The sequence below is a fragment of the Triturus cristatus genome, chromosome 4_1 (genome assembly GCF_964204655.1).
Source record: "Triturus cristatus chromosome 4_1, aTriCri1.1, whole genome shotgun sequence".
Classification (NCBI taxonomy): domain Eukaryota; kingdom Metazoa; phylum Chordata; class Amphibia; order Caudata; family Salamandridae; genus Triturus; species Triturus cristatus.
The window spans coordinates 302,078,324-302,104,104 of record NC_140585.1 but is presented as its reverse complement, the minus strand read 5'-3'; the positions used below and the strand labels follow the sequence as shown (position 1 = coordinate 302,104,104).

At 44.6% G+C, this 25,781-nt stretch overlaps 1 protein-coding gene across 2 annotated transcripts in view; it reads left to right on the top strand.

Moving 5' to 3' along the window:
* LOC146854820 (adenosine deaminase 2-like) overlaps window positions 1-25,781 on the top strand; it is a 511,041-nt gene that overhangs the window by 297,604 nt on the left and 187,656 nt on the right. For both annotated transcript variants that reach the window (XM_085650538.1, XM_085650539.1), the window contains exon 6: window positions 12,909-12,999. In XM_085650538.1, coding sequence (XP_085506664.1) covers window positions 12,909-12,999 — 91 coding nt within the window. The remainder of the gene's footprint in view (window positions 1-12,908; window positions 13,000-25,781) is intronic.

Below are 25,781 nucleotides of genomic sequence, written 5' to 3'. Positions count from 1 at the left end.
GTGCAAGATTCAGCTTCAAACCTGGATGATCCTTAAGTATGGCCACCAATCCACCTGCCATCCAGGCTGAAGACACAAATCTCTCACAGAGCCCGATGATCTGAGGGATCATCTACCTGCATTGCTGGTGGGAACTGTGCGATGTCTCTACCACCTACACAATAACCTTAGGTTCTGAATTTTGATCCTGATCCTATATTATGGAGGGGTCCACCACTCGGTTCCTGAGTTCAAACTGTGTTCTATTTTAGCTTTTATTAATTAATGTTTTCCAGAGCCTCCCGCTCCGCCTACCACACCATTGGTTCCAGACCTTGGATAGACATTCCACTGCGTTCCTCTGGGCTTGCTCCAAACCCCTTTTTGCCCTTGCCCACTGCCAACGTGCTAACTATGACAGAGGTTTGAGGATGTCCAATCTTTTCTATTATTATCTGATGACTCAACTTCTTATGATCAATAACTGGTTCCCAGGGGGATGGACAGGCCCGATGTACCAGCTAGAACTCAAATCCCAGGGGTTCTTCTGGATCATAGCGATGCAATATGGCTCCCCGATCTCTAATACCATTACAGTACTGACCCGAGCGATATTCTTTGCGTGGAGGTCCGCACTCCGACAAACACACTGGGATGCTAAACTTACACTCCAGACCCCTTTGTGGCACAGTACTTGGTTGGGAGAGGTGGCTGCACTGGAAGACTTTGTGAGGTGGGACTTTATTAGCATAACACAATTGGGCGATATTTGGTACGAGACTCACATTCGCACTTTTGAAGAGTTGCAGGATGCTTATTCTATTAACTCCACATCATTTGTAAGTATCTGGCACCCACTCGCCACCCACGTCCCCAATGACAATTCCATCCTGGAGTTCAGCCTGCTGGAAGCCAAGCTCCTGATGGGTGCTTTAGGAAGAAGAGGCATAACTCAAATCAATCGATCAAATATTATTAACACATCTAACCCACTCAATCACCTTAGTACGCGATGGGAGCTATGGCTGGGCCCCTTAGTGGATGATGATAGTCGCAATACCATTACAGCCCTTCAGGTCATAACCATTTCATCAAGCTTGGCACTAATTCAAACTTACTATCTCTACTTCCCCTTCTACACCCCAGCCAGACTGTGTCAGGCCGGTTTCATCGCGAGCCCTGATTACGCATTGAGGGCAGAGACCCCAGCGGGCTTTTGACATATTATGTGGTCATGTACTGCAAAACGCAAATATTGGACAGATATAGCAAATGAGCTTAGTGCTGTGCTGGGTTGGGAGGTCTCCACACTCCTTTGGTTCTCCTCCTTGAGGTTATGGAGGGCTCTAGGGGTACCCGGGCTCACAGCGTATTTCTAGGTGAAGCTACTTTGGTAGCAAAATGAGATATTGCAGCTAAATGGAGAAGTCCTGCACCTACCACCATGGCACAGCAGCCTAAAGGGCTAGATTGGTGTACAGGAGAAACTTGTATTTGAGGCAAGAGGCTACCCGGCCAAACACAAGTGGGTATGGGGAAAATGGCTGGGCCATCTGGGTTGATAAGAGTGCCACAGTGACTTTTAGGCCTCTTAATCATCATTTTTTCATCTGTACCTATCTCCGATTTATAATTGATGCTGCTTGCTTGTCATGTGTCCTATCTGATTTTGCGATGAACCCTATCAAACATCTGAGTGGTTGTACTTCTGTTAATAAAATCAATAAAGTTGGTTGTAAAAAAAAAAAGAAAACCATTTCTCTATGTCATCTCCCACCACATAACTAGGCACCAAATTCTTAAGTATACGACCCCGTTTTTCTCCTTCAGGTACTGCAGGTATTCTACCACTATCACTGCTGGAACACACCTGTCTGGCCTTGATGTCCAGATCCGTTAGGCAGCTCTCATGAGCCAGTAACATCATGCTGTCCTCCAAAGCCTTTTTCTCCTCTGCCTTCATTTTTAATTTAGCCATCTGCAACTTGACTTCTCTCTCCTCCCTCCTCTCCGTCAGTTCCTCTGGAGGCATTCCATGGGACTAGGCATTGCTCTCTGCCATTGCAGGAAGCTCCAATTCAGGGGTCACAGCCTCCTCATCTGATGTAGAGGGTTCCTCAGTTGGACCATCATTCATCCCATTATCCTCAGCTGTGGTTTCATTTAGTATGGAGTGAGCTTCTCCCCAGGCCCTCATCGCTGTCTGCAGCTCCACTTCTCGGTGGTGTTTTTAGCAGGAAGCCCAGCCACCTTGCATAAGTTTTTGAGCTGGGTCACTGTGTATACCTCTGGGTTGGCCAGCTCAAATTCCATGCTTGTGGTTGTGACTCCAGAGACATGATTTTGAAGAAAAATCAAAAATACCAATTAGGTAGAATTAAAAATTTGTATTGGTCTTGGATGTGGAATAGTAAGTAGTGTACACCAAATCACTGTATGGCACTGCACAAACACAAGTCTTGTTCTCACCAATGATCGCCAATGTTAGAAATTGTGTTCCTGGTTGACTTGGGTATAAGCCCTGGTCAAGCAGTAACCATAATCCTAGTCAAGATACGGCACAAGCAAACCCTAAATTACCCAGTGCTCACCCTCTGTCAGCTTGGCACAGAGTAGTCAGACTTAACTTTACAGACAATGTGTAAAGTATTCATGCAACACTTCAAACAGTAAAACAGTGAAACCACCACACAGATTCTACACCAGGTTTGAAAAACAGAGTTTAATTTTTATAAATAAACCAAGAAAAAAACGACAAAAATCCAATAATTTGAACTGGAGTTATGAATAAACTATAAAGTAGAGCTTAAACACATGAAGCCCAAAATGGGGACATCTGGTCGCGCTGGACTAGGTCAAATCCAAAAGTTCAGGCTGACCACGATGGAACGCGGGTTAGATACAGTCCCAGATTAGTCCTGCTGAAGTTTTACCTTCTCAAGTTTTGTGACAAGAGTCCCATTCGTGAGGGAGAATTTGCGAGAGCAAGGAAAGCGTTGCTGGCGATGGTCAGAAGGGCGCGAAGAGGAGGCTGGGTGTTTTGGACGGACAGGCTGGGGATTCACGGTGGCAATCCATGCCAGAGGATGAACTTGCGGCTGCTCGCACTGATTTCCAGTGCGAGTGGTGCAGTTCAGGTGCAAACAAATCTGTTTGTGTTCACAAACAACCCAAAAGCTTGACTTTAAGAGCTTGAGAACTACACCAGTGGGGCCAGGAACTCATTGAAGACAGGCCCAGAAGTTATGGGGAGTCTCTTATGTCCCTGAGACTCAGATCAGGAGGCCAGCAGACTAGTTCTTTGAGTCCCTCTGGGGTTCAGGGTTCAAGGTGGGTTCCAGGTCCAGTTCTTATCTCAAGGCAAGAGGGCAGAATGCAGCAGGTCAGCAGACTATCCACAGGTCCAGAGGTGTACTATAGTGTTGGTGTCAGAGGTCCAGTACTTAAAGTGAGGGAGACTTCAAAGACAGGCTTTTGAAATGCACAGAGGTCCTGCCCTGGCTCCAGACTCACTTTAGGGGGGTATGCAGCAATTTTTGTATGGACACTGCCTACTCAGTTGTAAGTGAGGCTGGGTCCAGCTCCTCCCTCCCATCCTACAAGGATGTCCTATCAAGTCACACCTAAGCTCCCAATGTGTGTGACTGTCTAGTGGAGATACACAAAGTCCAACTGTCACCCACCCCAGACATGTGAGCAGAGACAGGCAACAGGCAACAAATGGTTGAAGAAAGAAAATGCCAACTTTCTAAAAGTATACAATCAAGAAGAACTAGCTAATACGAATGAAGCAACAAGAAGTGTATGTTTGTAGAAGAAAGAAAAACTATTTCTTATGAAAGCCCTCACCCACCAACCTAGTTGGTGGCATGCTTCCTCATCGGGCCTCACCCGGTGGCACCAAGCGTGCCCCGGGTGTGCTGCAACACCTGTTTACAGTGGAGCTGGTATTTTGGCGCTTGAGTGTGCAGTGATAGTATGTGAGTGTAAATTAAAAACTGTCCTTGGGTCCCACTACCTACAAGGGTTATTTTAATAAATGGGCCTTTGGCAGTATTAAAAGCAAGGTGGTGGATGTGTGTGGAGTTAGTTATGGTCTCCCACATCCAAATTTGTGTGTTTGTTCGTTTTGTGTTTATCTTTCTTTTTCCTCATTACAGGTAACAAACCATACAGGGAACTCCCCTCTTACCCATAGTGCACCTTAGCGAGTGCAGCACATATCTGGTCACTTATACTTTTAATTGACCTCACTCTTCACACATACAAGGTCCTGAAGAAAGCCAGATCATAGTCAAGGCCTGGCTGAAACATGTTAACCACACCCCATAAGGCCAGCCACACCAGAATCAACTGCTGTAATCTGGTACTGTTAGTCTGGTCTGACTAGGCTGTCATCCCTTTTATCTAGGCTCCTCCATTCCCAGCCCCCCAAGAACTCTGCCCTTCAGTTTCCCTGAATATTTGTGGGCTCCAGCTGACTTGCTTGACAAGTTTTGCAGTCAATATGATTCCATGATTACAACAGCTTTGGTCATGATAGACCGTTAAAAACAAGATACAATCAACAAGCATGCCCTTCCGCACCTTGGATCTCTCTGGCAGTAACACAAGCAATGAATCACTGTAAAAACCTTGAACGCCCTTGGAGACTGGGCCGTTTATACACCAATCCTGAATTCAATTACATCGCCTTAAGGGAATACAAAAAACTTATGAAACACATCCACACTTATTATGCGTCTTCATCTCTAACCCACTACATTCATCCCAAAAGGTTTTTACCTTTCAAGTCTCATGAATTCATCTTGCAACATAATCTCTGTAACCCCCCTCAAGCACTGTGTGGTGTCCTTTCCAATTTTTCCACAATTAAATTACTGCTCTTCGTTGCTTTTTTCTTCGGGAAATGATTCAAGAACTTCTATTGAAATTCTCAAAACTCTTGACATGCCTCTAATTACAAAAATAACTTTTACAAGAGAACGTGATCTCCTTTCTGTATGCAAAAACTCTACTCTTGCTTTGGCTATCCCTTCTGGTTTTTCTTGACCCATGTCCAGCATACAGTTTATCACTCCGCAAGATCTTCAAATTGCTCCCCGTTAGCACCAGATGATCCATTACCCAAGCCCTAGTCACAAACTGGCTGGACTACGTCAGCACACTCCATACAGGAATCACAACACACCTCCTGAAGAGACTACAGACAATACAGAATTCAGCGACCAGACTCACCCTCTACCTCCCCAAGCGGAACCACATAATCCCCCTTCCCCACCTACACCAGCTCCACTGACCCCCATTTAGAAGAGGTGTCACTTCAAGATGCTGATCCACACTTACAAAGCCCTGGACAACCAAGCATCAGCATACATCAACCACCACCTGAACTTCCAGACAACTGTACTCTGCCTCCCTTTCCCTCACCCACATCCACCGCATCCATTGCAGTAACAGCGGAAAACGTTCCTTCTCCTTCCTCGTGGCCAGATCCTGGAACGACCTAACCCTTCACCTTCTGACCTCATCCTCTCTGCTGGAATCCGCAAAGGACCCAAGACTTGGCTGTTCAACTAAGCCCTGCTTCTGCAGCAGGACTCTCTGTGCCTGTATACCCTCACAGCTGATTAGCTGCTCTTTGCAAGTCTTGTTTGATTGATTGATTGATTGATTGATTGATTGATTGATTGATTGATTGATTGAGTTTACACTTTGATATCTCCATCTTTTCTCCCACTCTCAGATATATTTGTAACAACTCTATTAAACAGGAAATGTTTAGTGGAAATAAGCCTTAGTTCCGTTCCTAAGAAATCTTTAGTACATCCTAAGGTTACAAATAATTGTAGATGTAACTCCCTCCTCTCTTTCACCATTAAATTCTTGAAGAAGAAAATAATTCCTCAGATATCTAGGATCTGCAGCCCTCCTTTTACTCGATCTCATAGCAGCATTTGACAGGTTGCTTCATTCTGTTCTAGAGTTATGACTCACAGGAAGTAGGCATGCCTGATAAACCTGATGTTAGATTGCATCTCGTGTATCTGAACGTGCTGAGGCCATTTATCTTCTTCTTCACTAAAATTAAATTCTAATACAACTGAGGTTTTAACTGCAGGACGCCACTAGTGGAACAGATGTGAATGCAAATGCTTCATGCAAATGGCTGAATATGAGGGAGTAGGAGGACGAAAAAAGGTACATGAAGATTGAAGGTGAGTGAGTGGGTGACTGTAAAGAAAATGAGCTTGAGTGAGTGCTCAGTGGTTAGCGGGGGAATACAGCTGTGTATGTTGACAGATAACATCCACTGGTCAATGAGTAAGAGCTGATGGGATCAAACGCAGCTATCAAGAACGAAGAATGGACTATGAAGTACATTTACTACAGACTGTTTCTGATCATACACTGCCTACCCACATCCAAAGAATACCTGGACATGTCACCTACATTGCTCCACGGCCACCTAGTCATACTATGCTGGCGAGAGCTATGAAATGGGTAGTGGAACCATTTCTCCAGCATACACCCTAGTAACGAGCACTTTCTTACCCCCTAGAAGTAGCTAAGCTCAGCACTGCTGCATATCCTAGCACCCTATCAATCGCACGCCACCAGCATTTGCATATTCATATCCATCAGGAGCAAACATATAGGGCAGAGCCCCCATTACTTATGTATCCCTGAGTATTACAGCTGAAGAGCCCCCTTTGGGCATCACCCAGTGCCACTCACCTCCGGAGTGCTGTTCTTGCTCGTGTTCTATTTGCTCTTAACCGGCCTAGCTCCGACCCTTGGGCTCCCCCCCCCACACCTGTGCAGCGATCCATGCCCGCAAAGGGCACGAACTGTGAGCGGCAGTGCGGAGAGATGCGGAGGCCCGCCTGAGGGGCCAAAGTGACGACTAGCCCTGCGCCATACCTTTGAGGCCAGGGGAGCGACTCCGATGCAGCGAAGCCTCACCAGGCCTACATCGTGATCCGACTGGAGCGTCCGGCTCCGCGTCCCGCCAGATCTCCGAGACAGCGGTGAGTGACCCCTGCCTCCGACAGCTGCTGCGGCTGGACCAGGTGGTGGCCCGGGGGTGGACTCATTGCCCCGGGCTGCTGCTCCTCCTATCCTGCCTCCCTCATTCTGCTGCTGGGGCTCCCCTGGAGGCGATGCGCCACCACTCAACTGGACTCGGAGAGGTGCCTCAGTCCTGACCCGTGCTGACATCCTCTGGCTCTGCGTGAGGTGGAGCGGGACTCCCATATCGACGATGCCCAGGGGCACAACCCATACAACAAGCCCAGGCGCGTTGGATCACCTGAGGTTGTGGTGCCTGCATATGCCCTGTGATTCATAAAAAGGCTCCCATCTCGCTACCTGCGGTAGCGGGACCACGAGAAAGGCCCTGGAGTCCGACATGGACGCCAGAGGCATCGCATCCTAACCTGGACACTGAAGTGAGCTGGGGCCTTGCTGGCTGATCGCGTTCCCCTCGGGCCCCACTGTCCGCTGACCCCCCACCTCGGACTCCAGAACTTGCCCTCCTCGCTACAACGGAAGGGAGTCAGAGCTTATCGAATCCCGGCCAAAGAATCCTTGACATCAGTCCTGCCGGAGACTTTTTCGCAACTGACCATGGGGAAGGACCGAGCCCCCAAGTCCTCCACTACCCAAACACAGATAAAAATAGACCTGTTTACCACAGTTGAGCATGGCCCGATGGAGGGTGCCGTGGGCGGCCCATCCCTCCCTGGCAGTGACCTTACTGCAATCCTGCAGGCGATCAGCACTTCCCAGGCCTCCGTGGAGGGCAAGATTGGCAATGTTCAGGTAGATATGGCCCTCATACGGCAGGACCTGCGCAATGCCACAGCCCGTATATCGGAAGCGGAATCCCGCCTTTCCACGGTGCAGGATGATGTCCACCAACTAAAAGAATAGGTAGCCCACCTATGAACCCACACTATAGAACTACACAGAAGGGCTGAGGACGCCGAAAATCGATCACTGTGCAACAATCTCCACCTGGTGGAATTTCCAGAGGGGATTGAACAGGGTCAAATGGCAACCTTCATCAAAAAATGGATAACATCATGGATGCTTAAACACACACTGTCGGTCCGGTTCGCCATAGAGCGGGCCCATCGGTCCCTTGCACCCACGCCACTGCCTGTGGACTTACACCGTCCTATTATCACCATGATCCTCAATTTTAAAGACCAGGATGCTGTCCTGAGAGAGGCACGGACTCTGGGCACCCTGACATTTCAAAACCATACCATAATGCTGTTCCTGTACTACACCAAGGAGGTTCCAGTCCAAGGACGCTCCTACACGGACGTTAAGCAGAAGTTGCGCTCCCTTAACCTCCAATAAAGTCACCTCTTTCCAGCCCGTCTTCAGGTTGTCTTACAGGACAACGCATAATTCTTTGATTCTCCACAGGCCGCTTAGACCTGGCTGATCAAAGAACGGCACCTCAGGGCTCGTCCGGCCTCTCCACCCGCACCCTCTGGGCCCCAGGCCCCTCGTTCCCTGTCTCCCAAACAGTGCAGGAGGCGCACACAATCGTGCAAGGGCCGCGAAGGCCACAAAGAAGCCTCTAAATCGCCAGGCTCAGCCACTCAGGAACCTAGAAACACCATCAGCCCAACCGGTTTCCAACCTCGACAACAGAATCAATCCACGGACAATTTGTCCATCGAGCACAGCCCCTCAGAACTCTGGACTCAGCAACCGTGGACTCAGACCTCTCTCGAAGTCCAGCAATTTAAAGTTCCATGAGAGAGGAACAGCGAAAGAAATGAAAGGCCTCATTCCCAGGACTCCCAGGACTTGTGTCCCATTGAACTATAGAACTCAGAGAAATCTGCCGATACTGCACTCACATCTGACACCGGAGGAGGGGTCCACCACGCAACTCCTACACTAAGCGTTCTAGTTTAGCCTGTTCTTTTCTAGTTTGTGGGGCGACAGATGCTTCAGCTCCAGAAGTGTAGGGTGTGTGGAGGTAGGGAAGGGGGGGCCTGGACCATTGTCCCATGTTTGGATTTATGTTTTGCATTGTTCTTCTTTTCATTTATTGCTCACAGCACTCTAAAACAGGAATACCACGCATGCACTGCGATCCCACACAATGCAATTCGAGCAAGGGGACCACACCCTCCTCACATCTCACTAAAGGCCCCGAAGGGCTACCATTCCATAACTCCCGTAGACCACGCGCTCCATATGATGTACGCAGACCATAGGGATAGCTCTCTCCGAGTCATGTCATGGAATGTCAATGGGTTGCTTGATCGCATCAAGTGTACAGTATGCCCACCAACATGTCCTGATGTCCTCCTGCTTCAGGAGGCCCACCTCCTGGGGACTTAATGTTCCTTTCTTGCACGCTACGGTTTCAACAGGGTGTGGCATTCAGGCTTTGACAGAGGCTCACAGGATGTGGCCATCCTGCTGTGAAAGACCCTTCCCTTTGCCCCCACCCACATCAATAGGGACCCACAAGGGCGGTTTGTAACTCTCTCTGGGATGCTGGAGGGGAACCCCCTTAACCTTGTATCCATATACGTCCCACCCTCTATGCTTACACCAACGCAGAGACACTTTACCAACGTTATATCCACCCTGCCTTTAGGACAGGCGATTCACGGTGGTGAATTTAAAGCTGTTATGCAACCCACGATTGATACTACAGACACACCCTCCCCTGCTAGGGCAACAAAGGCAAAGAAACTGTTTGAATGGGCGGCCACTTTGGGCCTCTGTGATGTGTGGAGAACCTGGAACCCTCAATCCCCCCAAAACACACACACATCAGCGACGCATCATATCTACGCACAAATCAACATGATTCTTATGCCTGCCCCTGACTGCCATAATGTGGCTGACATGGCTTTCCTCCCCCAAGGAATATCGGACTATTCAGCATTGCTCCTGCGCCTAGGCGAAACCCCTGGCATGCTGCAACCAATGTGGCGATTAAACGCCTGGTTCATGCAAAGCAAAAAGTTCCAAAAGGCTGTAGGAGAGAAAATGCTGCAATACTTCCTCACAAATCTGGACTCGGTCCCCTCTCCGAGTACCCTCGGGGAGGCAAGCAAGGCCACCATCCACAGAGTGGCCAGGAGCCATCTCCGAGCACAGCGACTGTCCCGGGAAGCCACCTGGCTCTATTCACCACACTGACAAAATTGCCTCATGTGCGAACGATGTCCTGCTCTTCTTGGTGGACCTGGCCTGCTCTGGCCCTAGATGTCTTCGATCCCTACAAGCCTTTGAGAATGTTTCTGGCCTCCGACTCAACCCGGCACAATCGACTCTTGTACCCCTCCACCTTTCTAGGGAATGCTTTGATTGGCAGTCAAGCATTCCCGTTAGACGGCAGTCATTAAAATACCTGGGGATATGGGTCGTTCTTCTCCCCGAATTAGAATGGGCGCAAAACGTTACCCCGCTTGTCAAGAAGGCCAAGGGAGACCTCTGGCACTGGCAAACCCTGCCGCTTAACCCTCTGGGGAGGGTGGCATTATTTAAGATGATGATCCTCCCTTGCTTCCTGTACATCATTCAAAACACCCCCTTCCATTTCTCACGAAGCTGGTTTAAAGAGATAGACACCATGGCCACTAGGATTCTATGGGGAGGTGGGTGACCACGTATAGCTCTCGCCCGTTGCTGGATTCCGTCCTTTGATGGAAGCATGGGCATGACTGACCTTTACCTATACTACCTAGCCACCCGGCTACTCGTCCTTCACGATTGGTTCACCGGAGGTTGGTCCGACCCGGCCTACAGAACCAAGCTAAGAGACATGGACTTCCCCCGAATCCAAGCCATCATGAATGGGTGCCTTATCCCTAGAGAACTGCCGTCAGTAACTCGGGCGGTCCTCCTAGCCTGGCGTTCGCCCTGCGACACACACAGTGGGACAACAAATTGAGTCAACAAACACCTCTCTGGCAGGGTGCATGGTTGGATGAGGTGGTAGCAGTAGTCGGCTTCAAAAGTTGGGACCACATTGGCATATCACAACTGGGCGATGTGTGGGTGGGAGATCACATAAGGACCTTCCAAGACCTGCAGGGGCCTTCACCCTCCACGCCTCACAATTTTACAAATACCTACAGCTGCGACAAGCCCTCATTGCCCACATATCAACCGACACCACACTCCCGAGTTCAGCCCACTAGAGGCACAAGTCCTGATGGGAAACCTGGGGAAGGGGGGAATATCATGAAATATACTGCACCCTTACGAATAATGGCCCTATAACGCTTGATCCAGGCACCGGTGGGAGGGATGGCTGGGCCCTCTGGAGGACGCTATCGCCAGACTCCGCCTCATCCAAATATACTACCTCCATACCGCCTAATTCACCTCGGAGCACCTGCATAGGGCAGGATTGCGCACCTCATCTGAATGCGCGGGCTGCGGACAACAATCAGCAGATTTTTACCACATGGTCTGGTCTTGTCCCCGACATATAAATCCTGGGATAAGATAGAATCTGAACTCACACATGTCCTGGGCTGGCAGATACCCCACAGTCCACTACACCTCCTCCTGGGAGTCATGAACGGCCTAGACGGGTCCCGATCAGACAACTTATTCTTAGGGACAGCCACTATGGTGGCTAAACACGATATCGCTATGGCGTGGTCACAACCTGACCCTCCCAAAATAGCTAAGTGGCTTGGAAGGGTAGACTGGTGCGCTGCCCAGGAGAAACCCTTGTTTGAGGCCAGGGGATGCCCAGACAAACACCAAAAGATATGTGGCAAATGAATGAACCTATTGGTATAATGGGATCTGTATGCTTGTTTCTTCACCTTTTGATTGCTTGTTTTTGCGATGCACCCTGGTTGTTGTGCATACATGTACATTACTGCCACTAGCTCACTTGACATACCATTAAATACTATCTAAGTGCTGTACTGTTATTACTATTTTTGTTTTTTCAAAAAAACAATAAAGTTGATTATCAAAAAAAAAAAAGGAAAGGCAGCATGCTTTAATTACAGAAGCAAATATAATGAAATGGTGAACATGAACTGTTTAATATAAAAAGCAAATGAGCTCTTGATATTTCCGACTGTTAGGACATCTGACAAAAGGAAATATGAGTTTGAAGTAATCTTGGGTGTGGTCTTAGGTGTGGTCTTTGATGTGATCTTTGGTGTGGTCTTTGTCGTGGTCTTTGGTGTTTTCTTTGTCGTGGTCTTTGTCGTGGTCTTTGTCGTGGTATTTGGTGTGGTCTTTGGTTTGATCTTTGGTGGGATCTTTGCAGCCGCGGTCCGTGCAGTACAATTACCATTTAACCAAAAAGATCTCCAAAATATTAAAACGTTACTAAAAACATGAATAATACATCATAAAAATTCTGAATTCGGAAAGGACTTCAAGAAAGACAGTCACATTTGTCATAAAATGCATTAATTTGTAAAAACTAAACTGAACATCAGGCAAATCATCAGTTCTTTGTCAAAATATTGTTCAGTACAAAACAAATTTAATGACAACACAAAGCGTCTTTGGTATGCCTGTCTACATTTCAGCTTGGCTGGGCCTCCGCATTTCCTGAGGGTATACTCGGGCAGTCAGAAGAGAAAGCGTGAAGCAATGGGTTTTGCTTGGGTCGATGGCAGGGAGAAGATTGCTGGAGTGACGAGAGGTCTTTGGGATCTGCAATCCCACCCTCGAGCCAAGGGTGATGGTTGGCATCTCTTGATCCTTGCTAAACTTGTACTCTGTTAAAAGCTCCCCAGGGGAAAGGGAAGCAGCTTAGCATTGAGACCGAAGGCAGTATTCAGCTCTTTCACATTCCTCTCGCGATAGTAGCTGTGCACTGCTCTTGATCAGGATGCTAGGGATTTATTTATATAAGAATAGCACCATCAATGACATCTTTGCGCATCTTTTGTTTTTTCAAGGATCGAAGATGAGGCCTTTGCTAAAGAAGCCCTCGAAGCTGCCATACACTTAAAAGCCCAGTTTCCAGAGACCCTGGCAGGCTTTGACGTGGTAAATATGAAGAAAAATTTGATATATTTTACATGCTTTCTCTTTGACCTGCTTTCTCTGCCATCGTCTGTAGTGAAACTTTGACATCCATCATCACCTCTTACCCACCCCTTTCTGCTTTATTCTTTGTCTTGTATAATATCCTTCCCTCATGTGACACCAGAAACCATTGTTTACTTTCACAGCCATCACTGGCTTTCTCCTCCATTATCTTCGCCACCATGTCTGCCTGCTCTGCCTTCCTCAAGATTCTTGTTCCATTCCACTGCTTGCGATGCTAGCCAATACCTTTGTCCTCACCAAACTTGAAAACTGCAACATCCTCCCTCCTGGGCTCCCGAATTACTTCTCTATCACATTGACTCCCAGCAGCACACAGGGACCACTTCCTGACAAAGAAAGCAAGTTGGATGCCGATGGCCCTAGGGTACTGTAGTAATATACTTATGTACTTACTGTGTAGTAAATGTTAGAATTGTAAGTATAGAATGTATTACATCAGTTAGAGTGTTGGAAATAGAACCTTGGGGACACAGTGGTGGTTGAAGTCTTCGTGGAGGTATCTTCTTTTATTCAAGGTATGCATAGAAGTACAAAGGGTGCTGACCCTTTGTACTTCTATGCATACCTTGAATAAAAGAAGATATAAGAAATAACCAACTGCGTGTTGAAGGTTACTACAGATTTGGCGACGATACTGGGATCTTTCTACGCGGCAATTCAACTAGCGTCTATGATGTTTCGCCGGAGATCGGGAAATTAAAAAGGAACTTGTTTAAAAAAAAGAAGAACGACAACACCGGGATTGAATCTAAAGTGAGAAGCTCATCTAACCCTGCGGATTACAAAGCAAGTATATTTGGGCATCCTTTTTACGAGTAGGGCATTCTTACCGCATAGATTCAACGGCGGTTACCGGTCTCAGCGCGCCATTTCAAAAGACGCGTTCGAGTGCTCCCGCGTATCGTCCATTGTGTGTTGCTTCATTGCCAAGGTTGCAACGTGATGCGACGCGTTGTCCTGACGGTACGTGGAAGCATCAAACCACGTCAGGGTGCGCAAAGGTCACGCTCGGTGGCCATCTTAGTAAAGGAAGTGTTTACACATCGATGTGATCGGGAATAAATTCACGCATTTGAGGCACAAACATTATAACCGGAGCAATTTAAAAGGTTAATCCTTACGGTATAGTAATTTGTTTTTTCTTCCTATTACTATTACTTTCTACAAGGGTGTTGCACTCTACATGTAATACAATATTTACAATTTTTGACAAGTATTATTATTCTTGTCAAGAGCTGAGAGACGTTTAAGTTCACACAGATTTGCCTTACAAATTGTTGTTTTTGAGTGCTGTGGTTAAATACTACGTCCATATGCCTACCACAAGTTCAAGTGCTACTCCTGGAGAAACCTCCATCCATGCAATGCACATTAATCCACCAAGAGAATTTTTATCTGTCCCAGGTGAGCCACCTGTTGCCTGGAGTGACTGGAAAGAGTACTTTATTAATTATATTGCAACCTGGAAGAACTAAATAGTACATTTTCACCGGAAAGGAAAAAAAGAATCCTCATGCTAGGTTTGGGACCAGAGGGTCTTCGAGTGTATGACCAATTGCAAAAGCAGGACAGGATTGGAGGAGACATAGATGTTTTCAAAGCAGCTATTTTAGATCTGGATGATTATTTCTCGCCAAGTGTGTGCATCGCTGTTACAAGGCATTCTTTCTTTCAAAGGAAACAAGACAAACACAAAAGTATAGAAGACTATGTAGCGGCGTTAAAGAAAGTTTCGATCAAGTGCAGATTCGCACAACTTTATGACGAACTCATTCGTGATCAGATTGTCATGTATACAAAAAACACAGCGATACAAGACAAATTATGGGTAGAAGGTGAAGGATCATTAAAATAAATTATTGCCATGGTAAAAAAAGCTGAGCTAACAGAACGGTGTGCTAAAGCATCGTTAGCTAATGAAAAAAAATAGGGTGAAGTTGTGAACAAAATTTCTGACGGTAAAGTTAGTCACAAGAGTGATAAGGAGTGTAAAACAGGTAACAGCAAGAAAGGAAATGAATTTTAAAAAAATGCTGATTTATTATGTTACAGATGCGGTAGTCATTCACATCCAGCTAACTTTCAAAAGTGTCCTGCAAGATCTACTAAATGTTTAGTATGTGGCATAGTAGGACACTTTGCAAAAGTATGCAGAAGGAAAGCATATAAGGGTAATAAAGGTAAAGTGGCGTGTGTGCAGGAGACTGAATGTGACGATACTTCATCTTCAAGTGATGAAAACATACAAAACCATATCACCATGAAGAAGAAGGTGGTTTTAAATATTTCAGATTTTTCTTCTTCAAAACCGTTATGTAAAGTTTCTTTGGGTGGAGTGTCTATTCAATTGGCAGCTAACTCTGGGTCACCTTACACTATTATTGCTCAACAGGTATGGGAAGAACATTTTATATCACAAATTGGTAGTTGGTTGGAACCACCTGATATTGCTCCTGAGAGCTTTACCGGAGAAAGAATTGATATCCAAGGATTCCGGTTATTAGTGTTCAGATTTAAAGGCAGACATGCGACTGGAAAACTCTATGTTGCTAAGGATGGGCCTTCAGTTCTGGGTTGGAAAGACCAGAAAAACGTGGATATCATTCTAGACCCCAATAGCAAGGAGCAAGTGTTAGTCTCTTGTGAAGGGGAGAACACTAAAAAATGGGTTCTTGACGAATTTTCTTCCATCTTTTCTGGGCAAATAGGTAAACTTAAAGGTTTCACTCACCAGATTCGGCTCAAAGAGGGTGCCATACCAAAGATACATAAAGCACGTAACATACCATTTATTGTTAGAGATGAAGTTAAGTCAGAATTGGAAAAATTGTTAGGGTCAAATATTATTGAGACAGTGGAAGCAGCTGAATGGGTTTCTCCATTGGTCGTAGCACGCAAGGCCAATGGAAAGGCTCGGTTATGTGTGGATTTAAGATATTTGAACAATCAAATACTTATTGACCAGTACCCACTCCCTAGGATAGATGAAATGTTGTCATTGACAAGAGGAGCCAAGTGGTTTTCCACGTTGGACTTATCGGCTGCGTACCATCAAGTAGTTCTTGATCCTGATAGCAGACATTTAACAACATTTTGCACGCCTTTTGGGTGTTTTAGATTCAAACGCATGTCATTTGATTTGGCATCAGTCGCGGCAGTATTCCAAAGATTAATGTCTAGACTATTCGGACATATGCCTGAAGTCATTTTCTTCCAAGATGACATTTTAGTGATGGGAAAAAGCAGAGCACATCATGATTCTATTCTCAGGGAAGTCCTTAAAATCTTACAGAGTAATGGATTAGCAGCAGAGTTGAACAAATGTAAATTTGCAGAGAGGTCAGTTACATACTTAGGACATGAAATTAGTGAATTGGGTATCAAACCAAAAAATAAATTAGTTGATGCAATTATTAATGCTCCGGAGCCCAAATCTAAGGATGAACTCAGATCCTTTCTTGGATTGGCTGAATTTTATTTAAAGTTCGTCAATCAGTTCTCGCAGAGAACGTATGATATGCGCATATTAATAAAAAATAAAACACCTTTTGTTTGGAGTGATGTGTGCAAAAAAGCTTTTCAAGAAATAAAGTCGGGTATTGCTAATGCTCCTACATTGCAAGGGTTTGACCCGTCAGCTGACACCTATCTTACCACGGATGGTAGCGGCACTGGTTTAGGTAGTGTACTATCACAAGTATCTGCCCAAGGTAAAGAGGTTGTCATAGCCTTTGCTTCACGTTCCTTGTCTCCGTGTGAAGAAAAATTTTCTGTCATCGAACGTGAGACTTTGGCTTGTGTATGGGCGATGGAACACTTTAGGAAATTTATCTGCGGAAAAAAATTTACCCTCCGATCTGATCATAAACCATTAACCAAGGTATTAACAACAGAGGGGTTATCCAGAGCCTCTGCAAGAATTGCAAGATTATCTATGGGACTTCAAGATTTTGTGTATGAAGTACAGTATGTTCCAGGAGCCAAAAATGTCACTGCAGATTTTTTAAGTAGACTTTCATTACCTTTGAAGGAAATTGATCAAAGCCCATGGAATGAATGTTGTGTTGCTGGAGTGTTTTCTGAGCCCAGTAATGTATCTAAGGATGAATGGGAATCAGAATTTAGAAATGATCTGGTCCTAAAGAGTGTTGTGGACAAAATTACTAACGGTTGGGACATACATGCCAAATCTGATCCACAGATTAGACCCTTTTGGGAAATTAGAAATGAATTGAGTATGGACGATGGTTTTGTATGTCGAGGTGAAAAATCATTCCACCAAAAACTATTCGTACAAAAATCATTAACATTGGTCATAAGATTCATCCGGGGATTTCAAGAACAAAAAGAAATATTAAAGCTTTATATTGGTGGCCTGGAATCAATCTGGAAATAGAGAGATGTATTCGTGAGTGCGTTGATTGTGAAGGTGCAGACAAAAGTCAAAAAACCCTCAATCCCCCCATGTCTTCATTAGGATGTCCTAGATTACCATGGGAAGAATTAGCTTTAGATATTATGGGACCCGTAATGTGGCAAGATGGTACTACTAAATATGTTGTAGTGTTAGTGGATTTGTTTTCAAGGTGGATTGAATTGAAAGTGGTTGAAAGAGTCAATACGGAAATTGTAATCAAATTTTTGGATGAATGCTTTCTTAGAGAGGGTTTGCCGTCATCTCTTTTAACAGATAATGGAGTGCAATTTAAATCAGATATCATGAAAAAATTTATGGAAACAACTGGCATTAGACAAATGTTCACTGCCTTGTACCATCCAAAAGGTAATTCTGTGGTCGAGAGAGTGAATAGAGTCATAAAGGGAACTTTACAATTGGCCAACAAAGGGAGGAAAGACTGGTATGCTGAACTGGATAAAATGTTATGGTCTTACAGAATAACAGTGCATGACACTTGTGGGGAAAGCCCATTTGGATTAATGAGAGGCAGGTTTCCTTATTGTAAAATTAATCCAGTGTGGATGGGCAGAAGTGAAAAATACACGTGGGATTGTACAAAAGTTAGCGAAAAAATGTACAAATCACAAAATAAGAATAAAATGTATTTTGACATTAGACATGGTACTAAAAATGTTGATGTAAAAGTTGGTCAATTAGTAAGGGTTAAAAGTTCAAAAAAAGTTGGAAAACTACAATCACGTTTTTCTAATCCAAGGACTGTCACCAAGGTGATGAGGAATACGGTGATGTTAGATGATGGGACAGTTCATCATATGAGTCGTATTGCATTGGCCAGACTTCTTGACTCAGAAAATAATTCCAACAAAGAAAACATGGGTCTTAATTTCTGGTGGTTGAGTCCTTTAGCGGGTGTTGATACTAGCATCCACGGGAAGGACAATGGAGGAATGGAATCTGGTGTTGAGACTAGCATTAATAGGAATGATAATGGAGAAAGAGAATCTGGCAATACTGAATTGGACTTGAATAGCTTAGTGAGTCCTAACACGCATGAATCCACATCTCCAGGGTCCACAGTGTTATCAGATAGTGGAAATGGGATTCATCCTGTGTCCACCAGGTGTGGTAGAAAGATTGTTGCACCTACATTTTTACAAGGTTTTGTTAGTGAATAAGAATATGTATTTAATATGATTGTTTCTTACAGGGTTATTTAAAAAAAAGAAGGGGGAGATATATATATATATATATATATGAATAGTTTTTTTTTGTTGTAGTTCAAATGTTTAGGAGGGGAGATGTGTAGTAATATACTTATGTGCTTACTGTGTAGTAAATGTTAGAATTGTAAGTATAGAATGTATTACATCAGTTAGAGTGTTGGAAATAGAACCTTGGGGACACAGTGGTGGTTGAAGTCTTCGTGTAGGTAGCAGCACCCTTTGTACTTCTATGCATACCTTGAATAAAAGAAGATATAAGAAATAACCAACTGCATGTTGAAGGTTACTACAGGTACCCTAAGCGGCTGCAATGGCTTGACATAGTGGTGCTTCACATGGCATCTTCCAGAATCAAGAAACAAGTAGGGGAGACAATGCAGAATGTAAAGACCATCTCAATGGCGTAATGCAGTTTACCTCTGGATGCTGCTTCTATGTAGATCAGTCGCACTCTGCTACAGGGAAGATCACGCCTGGCTGAGGATCTCAGGATTCAGCGCAGAAGTTCAGATGTATCTGCTGGACATGCAGCGTGCACTACCAAAGGCCTTTCACAATGGTTACAAGCCGCAGGAGCACTGAGTCTTTTTGCAGCATAACAAACTGTACCAAATACACCACAAATTCACATGACAGAGGGACTTATTTAGAGCTTGGAGAAGTGGATGGACTGTTCCTCCAGCACCACCAATCCTGCTGTTTCATTGCTCTATTCAGGATATGGTAAAAGTCAGATTACCCTCAGTAGAGGCCCAGCCGGTAGAAACCCCGGAGCCCACCCACAGAACTGCTTACTGTGTCCCGGTGACATGCGCTGCTCTATTAAGGGTGCAACTACCGACACATATTTTGCCGGCCACTTAAATATTAAATTACAACAAAGCAGCCAGCACGTTGGGGCTGTTTACTTTTTATCATGAAAAAATAAAATCATGGTCTGGGAGTTTGTCTTCTCGGAAACAAAAAGGTTTACTGAGTGGGCGCTTTAAACATGCACTGAAATCTCCGGGTGAAACCCCAGGGAAAAGGGAAAACTTATGGAGGCAGTCATATTTACTGATTTCTCATTTCTCACTCAGTGGACACTCAGGGTCCTATTTGTAATCCCCGTTTCCGGTAATATACTTTGGGGCACTCCTGATCGGGCCATTAATGGCATCAGTAAATCAATGTTTGTAGGAGGGATCCTGTGGTATAGCGGCAGCACAAAGGAAAGATTAACAACACAGAATACATGTGTGCCATTTAAGAGGGGAAAATAATGCTTCATTACTTATATTTTTTGCAGGAAGGAACACTGCATTTACCCAGCCTAACTCATATACAAGTGTGCCTCTGTCCTGTGCTATCCTACAGTGTACACATACTTATGTTGTGTTGGTGCTATTGCAATAAAGGAGGTCAAATCTACTTCACGTCTGACCTTTTTGTTACAGACTTACTAGTCCTGGCTGCTTAGCCTGCATGAGTATGATGTCATAGAATGATGTGTGTGTGTGCATGCTTTGAATGAGGGATCAGTTAGATTGAGTGGGGCTGAGCAGCAGGATGCTGCTCCCGGTGGGGCACCTTGTACCAACTTACTTGAACAATAAATCTACCTAATTACATTCCTGCCTCCTAGTCTACCTATGATGACAGTACCTTTCTTCTGTTACAAAAATGGCGACGAGGATGGTTACACATGGAACCAAAAGAAGATGGCCAGTGTGTAAAAAGAAGCCTGTAAATTAAGTCTGCGTAACGCCTTGGATGCCCCACCGGTGTCTTTTCCAACAGACAGTCCACAGAGGTATGTGTTTGGCGTTAGACATTATCTGGCTTGAGTGGCTTGAACCCTACCTGAATGAAATGAGCGTTTTTTTTGCTCTGGGATTTTAATTCAACTATCCACATGTAGTGACAGTTGGCACAATGTCCGTACGACATACTGAAGACCAGAAGATATTGGGGGGTTTAAGCTGTATGTCAATCTGAAGTCATCAGAAGATGTCAAAAGGAGACATGTAATGAATTGTGTCGTATTATATAGCAAACCGGCAATGAGGGTTTTGAAGCAATGCAAGGATGTTGGACCAATCACTTTAGCCGGGAAAGAACAACTTTAAAGCATTCCGAATGCGGGGGCATGAGTCGGGTCCTGTGAAGCTTTGCCGGTTTGACCTGGTGCAATTAATCTGCATGTCATATCTGCCGTGGAGGAAGCAGATTTCAAGTAAAGCAATCGGAAATAGAGGAAACTATGTCGAGCGGAGTGCAGTGTGGGCCATATGTTAGTTCACGTAAGCTGGCATGTCCGTGTAATTGGAGAGGAAATATGAGATGTGGGTAAGATAAGTGAGAAGAAGCAGCATTTGAAAGCGTTTTCCTACACAGCATCGATAGCGCAATCAAGAGACCGTCGAGCATTTTTAACTGGGCGTTCTGCTGTGGAGTTGGCTGTGATGTTAGTCTACTGCGTGGGAGACATGTGTAGATTTGTGCAAAATACTGCAAGCAATATGGAGGAAAACGTGGGGAAGCAACAGTTAAGGAGTGCTTGTGTCCTAAATCTTGTTTATTACGAGTAGGTTTATTTTTTCCTTAAACGAAGTTTCCTATGCTTTAACATTTTCTTTGTGGCAGTTAAACGATTCTATTTCCTTTTGAATCCGAGTGGGATTCGGTGCACGCGCCACTCACCTTCATCTTGCTCCAGTGTCCCTCCTTCGTTAGTGTCTCTTGGTGACGTCTGCATCGTTGCGCAGGGACAGAGAATGCACGTTTGTGCCGTGAGCCATCCGCCTTTGCGTTTGAAACGTGCCGCCATTTTGTGGAGGCCTGCAGTCAGTGATTCCTTTATGATCTACGTAAATTTTGCCAACCACGTTTTTTTTTTTGGTTGTAAGGGACAGTAAAGTTTTGGAAGCATCGTCGTCACAGTCCAGCCTTGTGTGTTTTTCAACTTTAAATGCGATTGCCCATGATCTTGTTGCATCTCATGGATAACTTACTAAGACATGTTTTGATTGTTGTTGTGAAAAGGTTTCTGTTTCTGCAAGCTGAGTTTTTCATCGGTGCATGACATATTTATGAAAACTGTAGACCAGCGACTTCCTCTACGTTATTCGAAAAATTCGCCAACTAGTTGGAATCGTGTTCAAACTACTCTGGAATTGACGACAACGGTGACTACTTTTGGTTGTTTTAGTTTATTGTTTTAAAAAAAAAAAAAAAATCCGCTAAACAAGCATGAAGAAATTTACATAGTTTACCTGCACAGTTAATGTATGTTGTTCTGCAGTAATGTTATGCAAGACCTTTTAACCATAATTTAATGTGAATGTACTTATGTATTATTTTAGCAATTCTGTTATTTACATGCTGAGATTTTCTATACGTGCCTCGGGGTATGTACCGTGTTTTGTCTAAGCATGTTTGGTGGGTCGTGTACCCGTGTTGTATTTGTTTTGTTTGCCTCGCACGTCAGGGTTGCGTTGGCAGTGTCCCTCGCACGTCATGGTTGCGTTGGGAGCGTATTTTTTTTTTTTGCTTTTGCCTCGCATGTCATGGTTGCTTTGGGAGCGTCCTTCACACGTCATGGTTGTGTTGTGAATTTGTTTTGCCTCGCACGTCAAGGTTGCGTTGACAGTGTCCCTCGCACGTCATGGTTGCGTTGGGAGTGTCCTTCACACGTCATGGTTGTGTTAGGAATGTGTTTTGGCCCCGCACGTCATGGTTGCGTTGGCGGAGTCCCTCACACGTCATGGTTGCATTGGGAATTTCCTTCACACGTCAGGGTTGTGTTGGGTAGGTGCTTTGCTTCGCACGTCAAGAATTAGTTTTGTAGTTGTCCTTATGTTATTTATCTTGTGCCTCGCACGTCAATGTTGCGTTGGTAGTGCACTAGCTATTAAACTGTAATGTTTGGCGTGCATTACATTTTTGTTCTCTCTCGCACATTAGTTATTGTGCGTTATTACATCCTTAGTGGAACATGTGCACGTTTTTCTTTCATGTTCTTTAGCAGAGGGAGATAGGTGTGGTGATGTTCTTCAGGGTGTACTGGGTAAGTGTTTTTGAGTGCATTATCCCTGAAACTTTTGCCATATGTTTTGATTGGACCCTGCATGAAACATGTGCTATTTTTAATGTGACCTTACATGTTTCATTACCATTCTATATGAAGAACACTATTATTATGCTATAAGTTCTTATGTGATCTAGAGAGAAATCATTTATCTCATATCATTTTATTTGATCTTGTTGATCTTAATATCCTAAAAGGCTAATTGATTGATGTTGTGATCTAGGTATGTATTTACTTATCTAAAGTGATTTTCGTGATCCAATCGATTTTATTTCCTAGTGACGAAATGTGATATTGTTCCTTCCATTTGCTTTTTGTTGTTTTAATTGTTTCTAAAGGAAGGAGATATGTTACATCCTATACTTACTAGTCCTGGCTGCTCAGCCTGCATGAGTATAATGTCATAGAATGTTGGGTGTGTGTGCATGCTTTGAATGAGGGATCAGTTAGATTGAGTGGGGCTGAGCAGCAGGATGCTGCTCCCAGTGGGGCACCTTGTACCAACTTACTTGAACAATAAATCTACCTAATTACATCCCTGCCTCCTAGTCTACCTATGATGACAGTACCTTTCTTCAGTTACAAAACTTTTATTGAACTCAACATCTTACACCCATGTTTTCGCCTGAGACCTTTTCTTTTCCTCACCTTATAACTCAGAAGTTCCTCCAGCTGGCCCAATTGAGGAAGGGAGATACAGAGGAGGGGCACACTGCAGCTGAGAAGGTGCAGAGCAGGAAAAGACACTAAGAGGACATGACCATGGACAAACCTTTTAAAAAGAGTTTGTTACTTTTTATGTGCAGATTTCGGAGTACTTTCTCTAGAGGTGCAGGTCTTTTCCTGTTGGGCACCAGAGAAGAAATAAGTGTTTTGCCTTTCACGGGAAGCGCTGTAACCGGCCTGCATCTCTGTGCCCCAAGAAGAGCGGTGAACGCTTTCTCGTCGTCTCGTGGCATTGGTACGCATGTTGCTTAGCTTTTGAACTGTCTGTGTCCTTTAACCTTCATGTATAACAGTGTATCTATTTCCAGAAGAATTATCAAAACCTGAAAAAGTCTGTATTTTTACTATTGGCCGCCGAGGCAGTCAGTAACGGAGAATCTCTGCCTAATGGAGGTGCCGGCCATTTACAGAAAGAAGAGACCCCAGTTTTAAATACAAAGATGTCACGTACACAGGTTGTGTAGAATACAAGTTATTGGTTTATTCATCAGGTTACAGGTTCAAATATAAATTACAGGATGGCAGTAAGATCCATATTATGCCCCACCAGGAGCAGCCTCCTTGCTGCTCAGCCCATCCGCTCCGACTGATTTCTCCTCAAACACAAACACACTCAACATTCCAAATGACATCACCATTGGCTGAGCAGCAAGGTAGAGAACAAGACTAGGGAGGATGCATTAACCAACAAGTAGATTATAACACCCAGTTGTCCAAGGGGTTGTGATCAATAGGGCTGGAACAGAAACCCCACAGATGGCCAGGCTGTTATACATGGCTATTTGTTGCACCTTTCAAGAAAAGGTCTCCACGGTTCATTATTAGGAATAGGGCCACTCTGATCATGACGGTTATACTACATCTGCTGGCACTGAGTGGTCCAGATCTACCTCTTTCTGTCCCAGGCCAGCACCTCTTCGTCTATGTGCAGAGCTCCTGAAAGTTCAGAGCCTGAGTTCTAGGGCCTTGGAGTTGTGCTGCTTTTAAGGAGTCCAGGAAGCCTTCTTTAGGGTGATCTACTTGTTCGTTGGAACAGAGTATTTGATGGTTGGAGCAATCTTTTATCTGTTCAGACCATTTAGTTCACTATCTCCATGACTTCCTGTGCCTGTATTTAAGCACATTATACTGACCCAACGTGAATTCAAAGACACCCCCATATATGGTCATCAGGTCGTACCTACTTTATTTACCTTTAGTGGTCCTCCAGATATTGTGTTGGTGGTGGAAACTTATTACTCAGAATTGCCCCAAGCAATGTCCAGCCGCAGCCGCAGCCTCGGGTCCAGACCTTGTTTGTCTGAGGTACAATCAGAACGTCACCTAAATACCTAAACACACCTGTTTAAAAGTTTGATTTTAGCACTTATTTTGTATATGTAGCATTTATTTCTACATTGTCACTCTTCCTTGTCCTGTTTTACTGGAAGTTCTCTTTAGAGTTTTGATCCTAAACAAGTGTTTCCACCTGTTGTTAGAGAACAACTAATGTGATGGAATACCTGCCTTGCTGTGCCTGGTATTGCAGACCTTGCTGGTATCCCTAATCCCAGTATTTGGGGTAAAAAGAATGGAGGCATTCAGAGTGATTTTGTAAATTTGGCTCAAGCATTTAATTCACATCTTGTCCTTCACTTATTTCTAACCTGCTACTCCATTATGCTTTAGTATTGAGTGTTTTGAAGTGTTTGTGTATTCTCCTGTAAGGCCTTTTCCTTGCTACCTAATCAATGCTTCACCTTTTCTATGATGTGCAAAAAACTCAACATGACTTAACGATATGAGCATAGTTTGTGGCCCGATTTAAATAAAATTAGCAAAAAGAATTTTAAATCTGATGTTTATCGATAACAAGCTGCTGCACAGACATGGATTGACTACATCACCTACATGAAAAGCAATGCCACCAATGCTTAGCTGACCACACAAAATATGTTTCAACATGTGTTAGATATACGCTTATTTAACATATCTAGAGGCACTACCCTAAATGGCCACATTAAAGTAAGCACCTTAAATTTTGAACACCATTTTACTGATAGCCAGAGTGACACTTATATTTTATGGGAGAAGTGTTCTCTTTTTGGCACACCTCCTGATTAAGTTAATGATAAATTTCCTGGCCAGACACACGCACAAAAGCGCCTGAAATCAACGCCGCGCGGGTTGCGCTCTTTGCACCAGCATCTTTGAGCACTACAGAGTCCAGGCTGCAACGCTCCCAGGAGGGAGGTTTCCTGGCCAGACACGCGCTCAAAAGCGCCTGAAATCAACGCTGCGC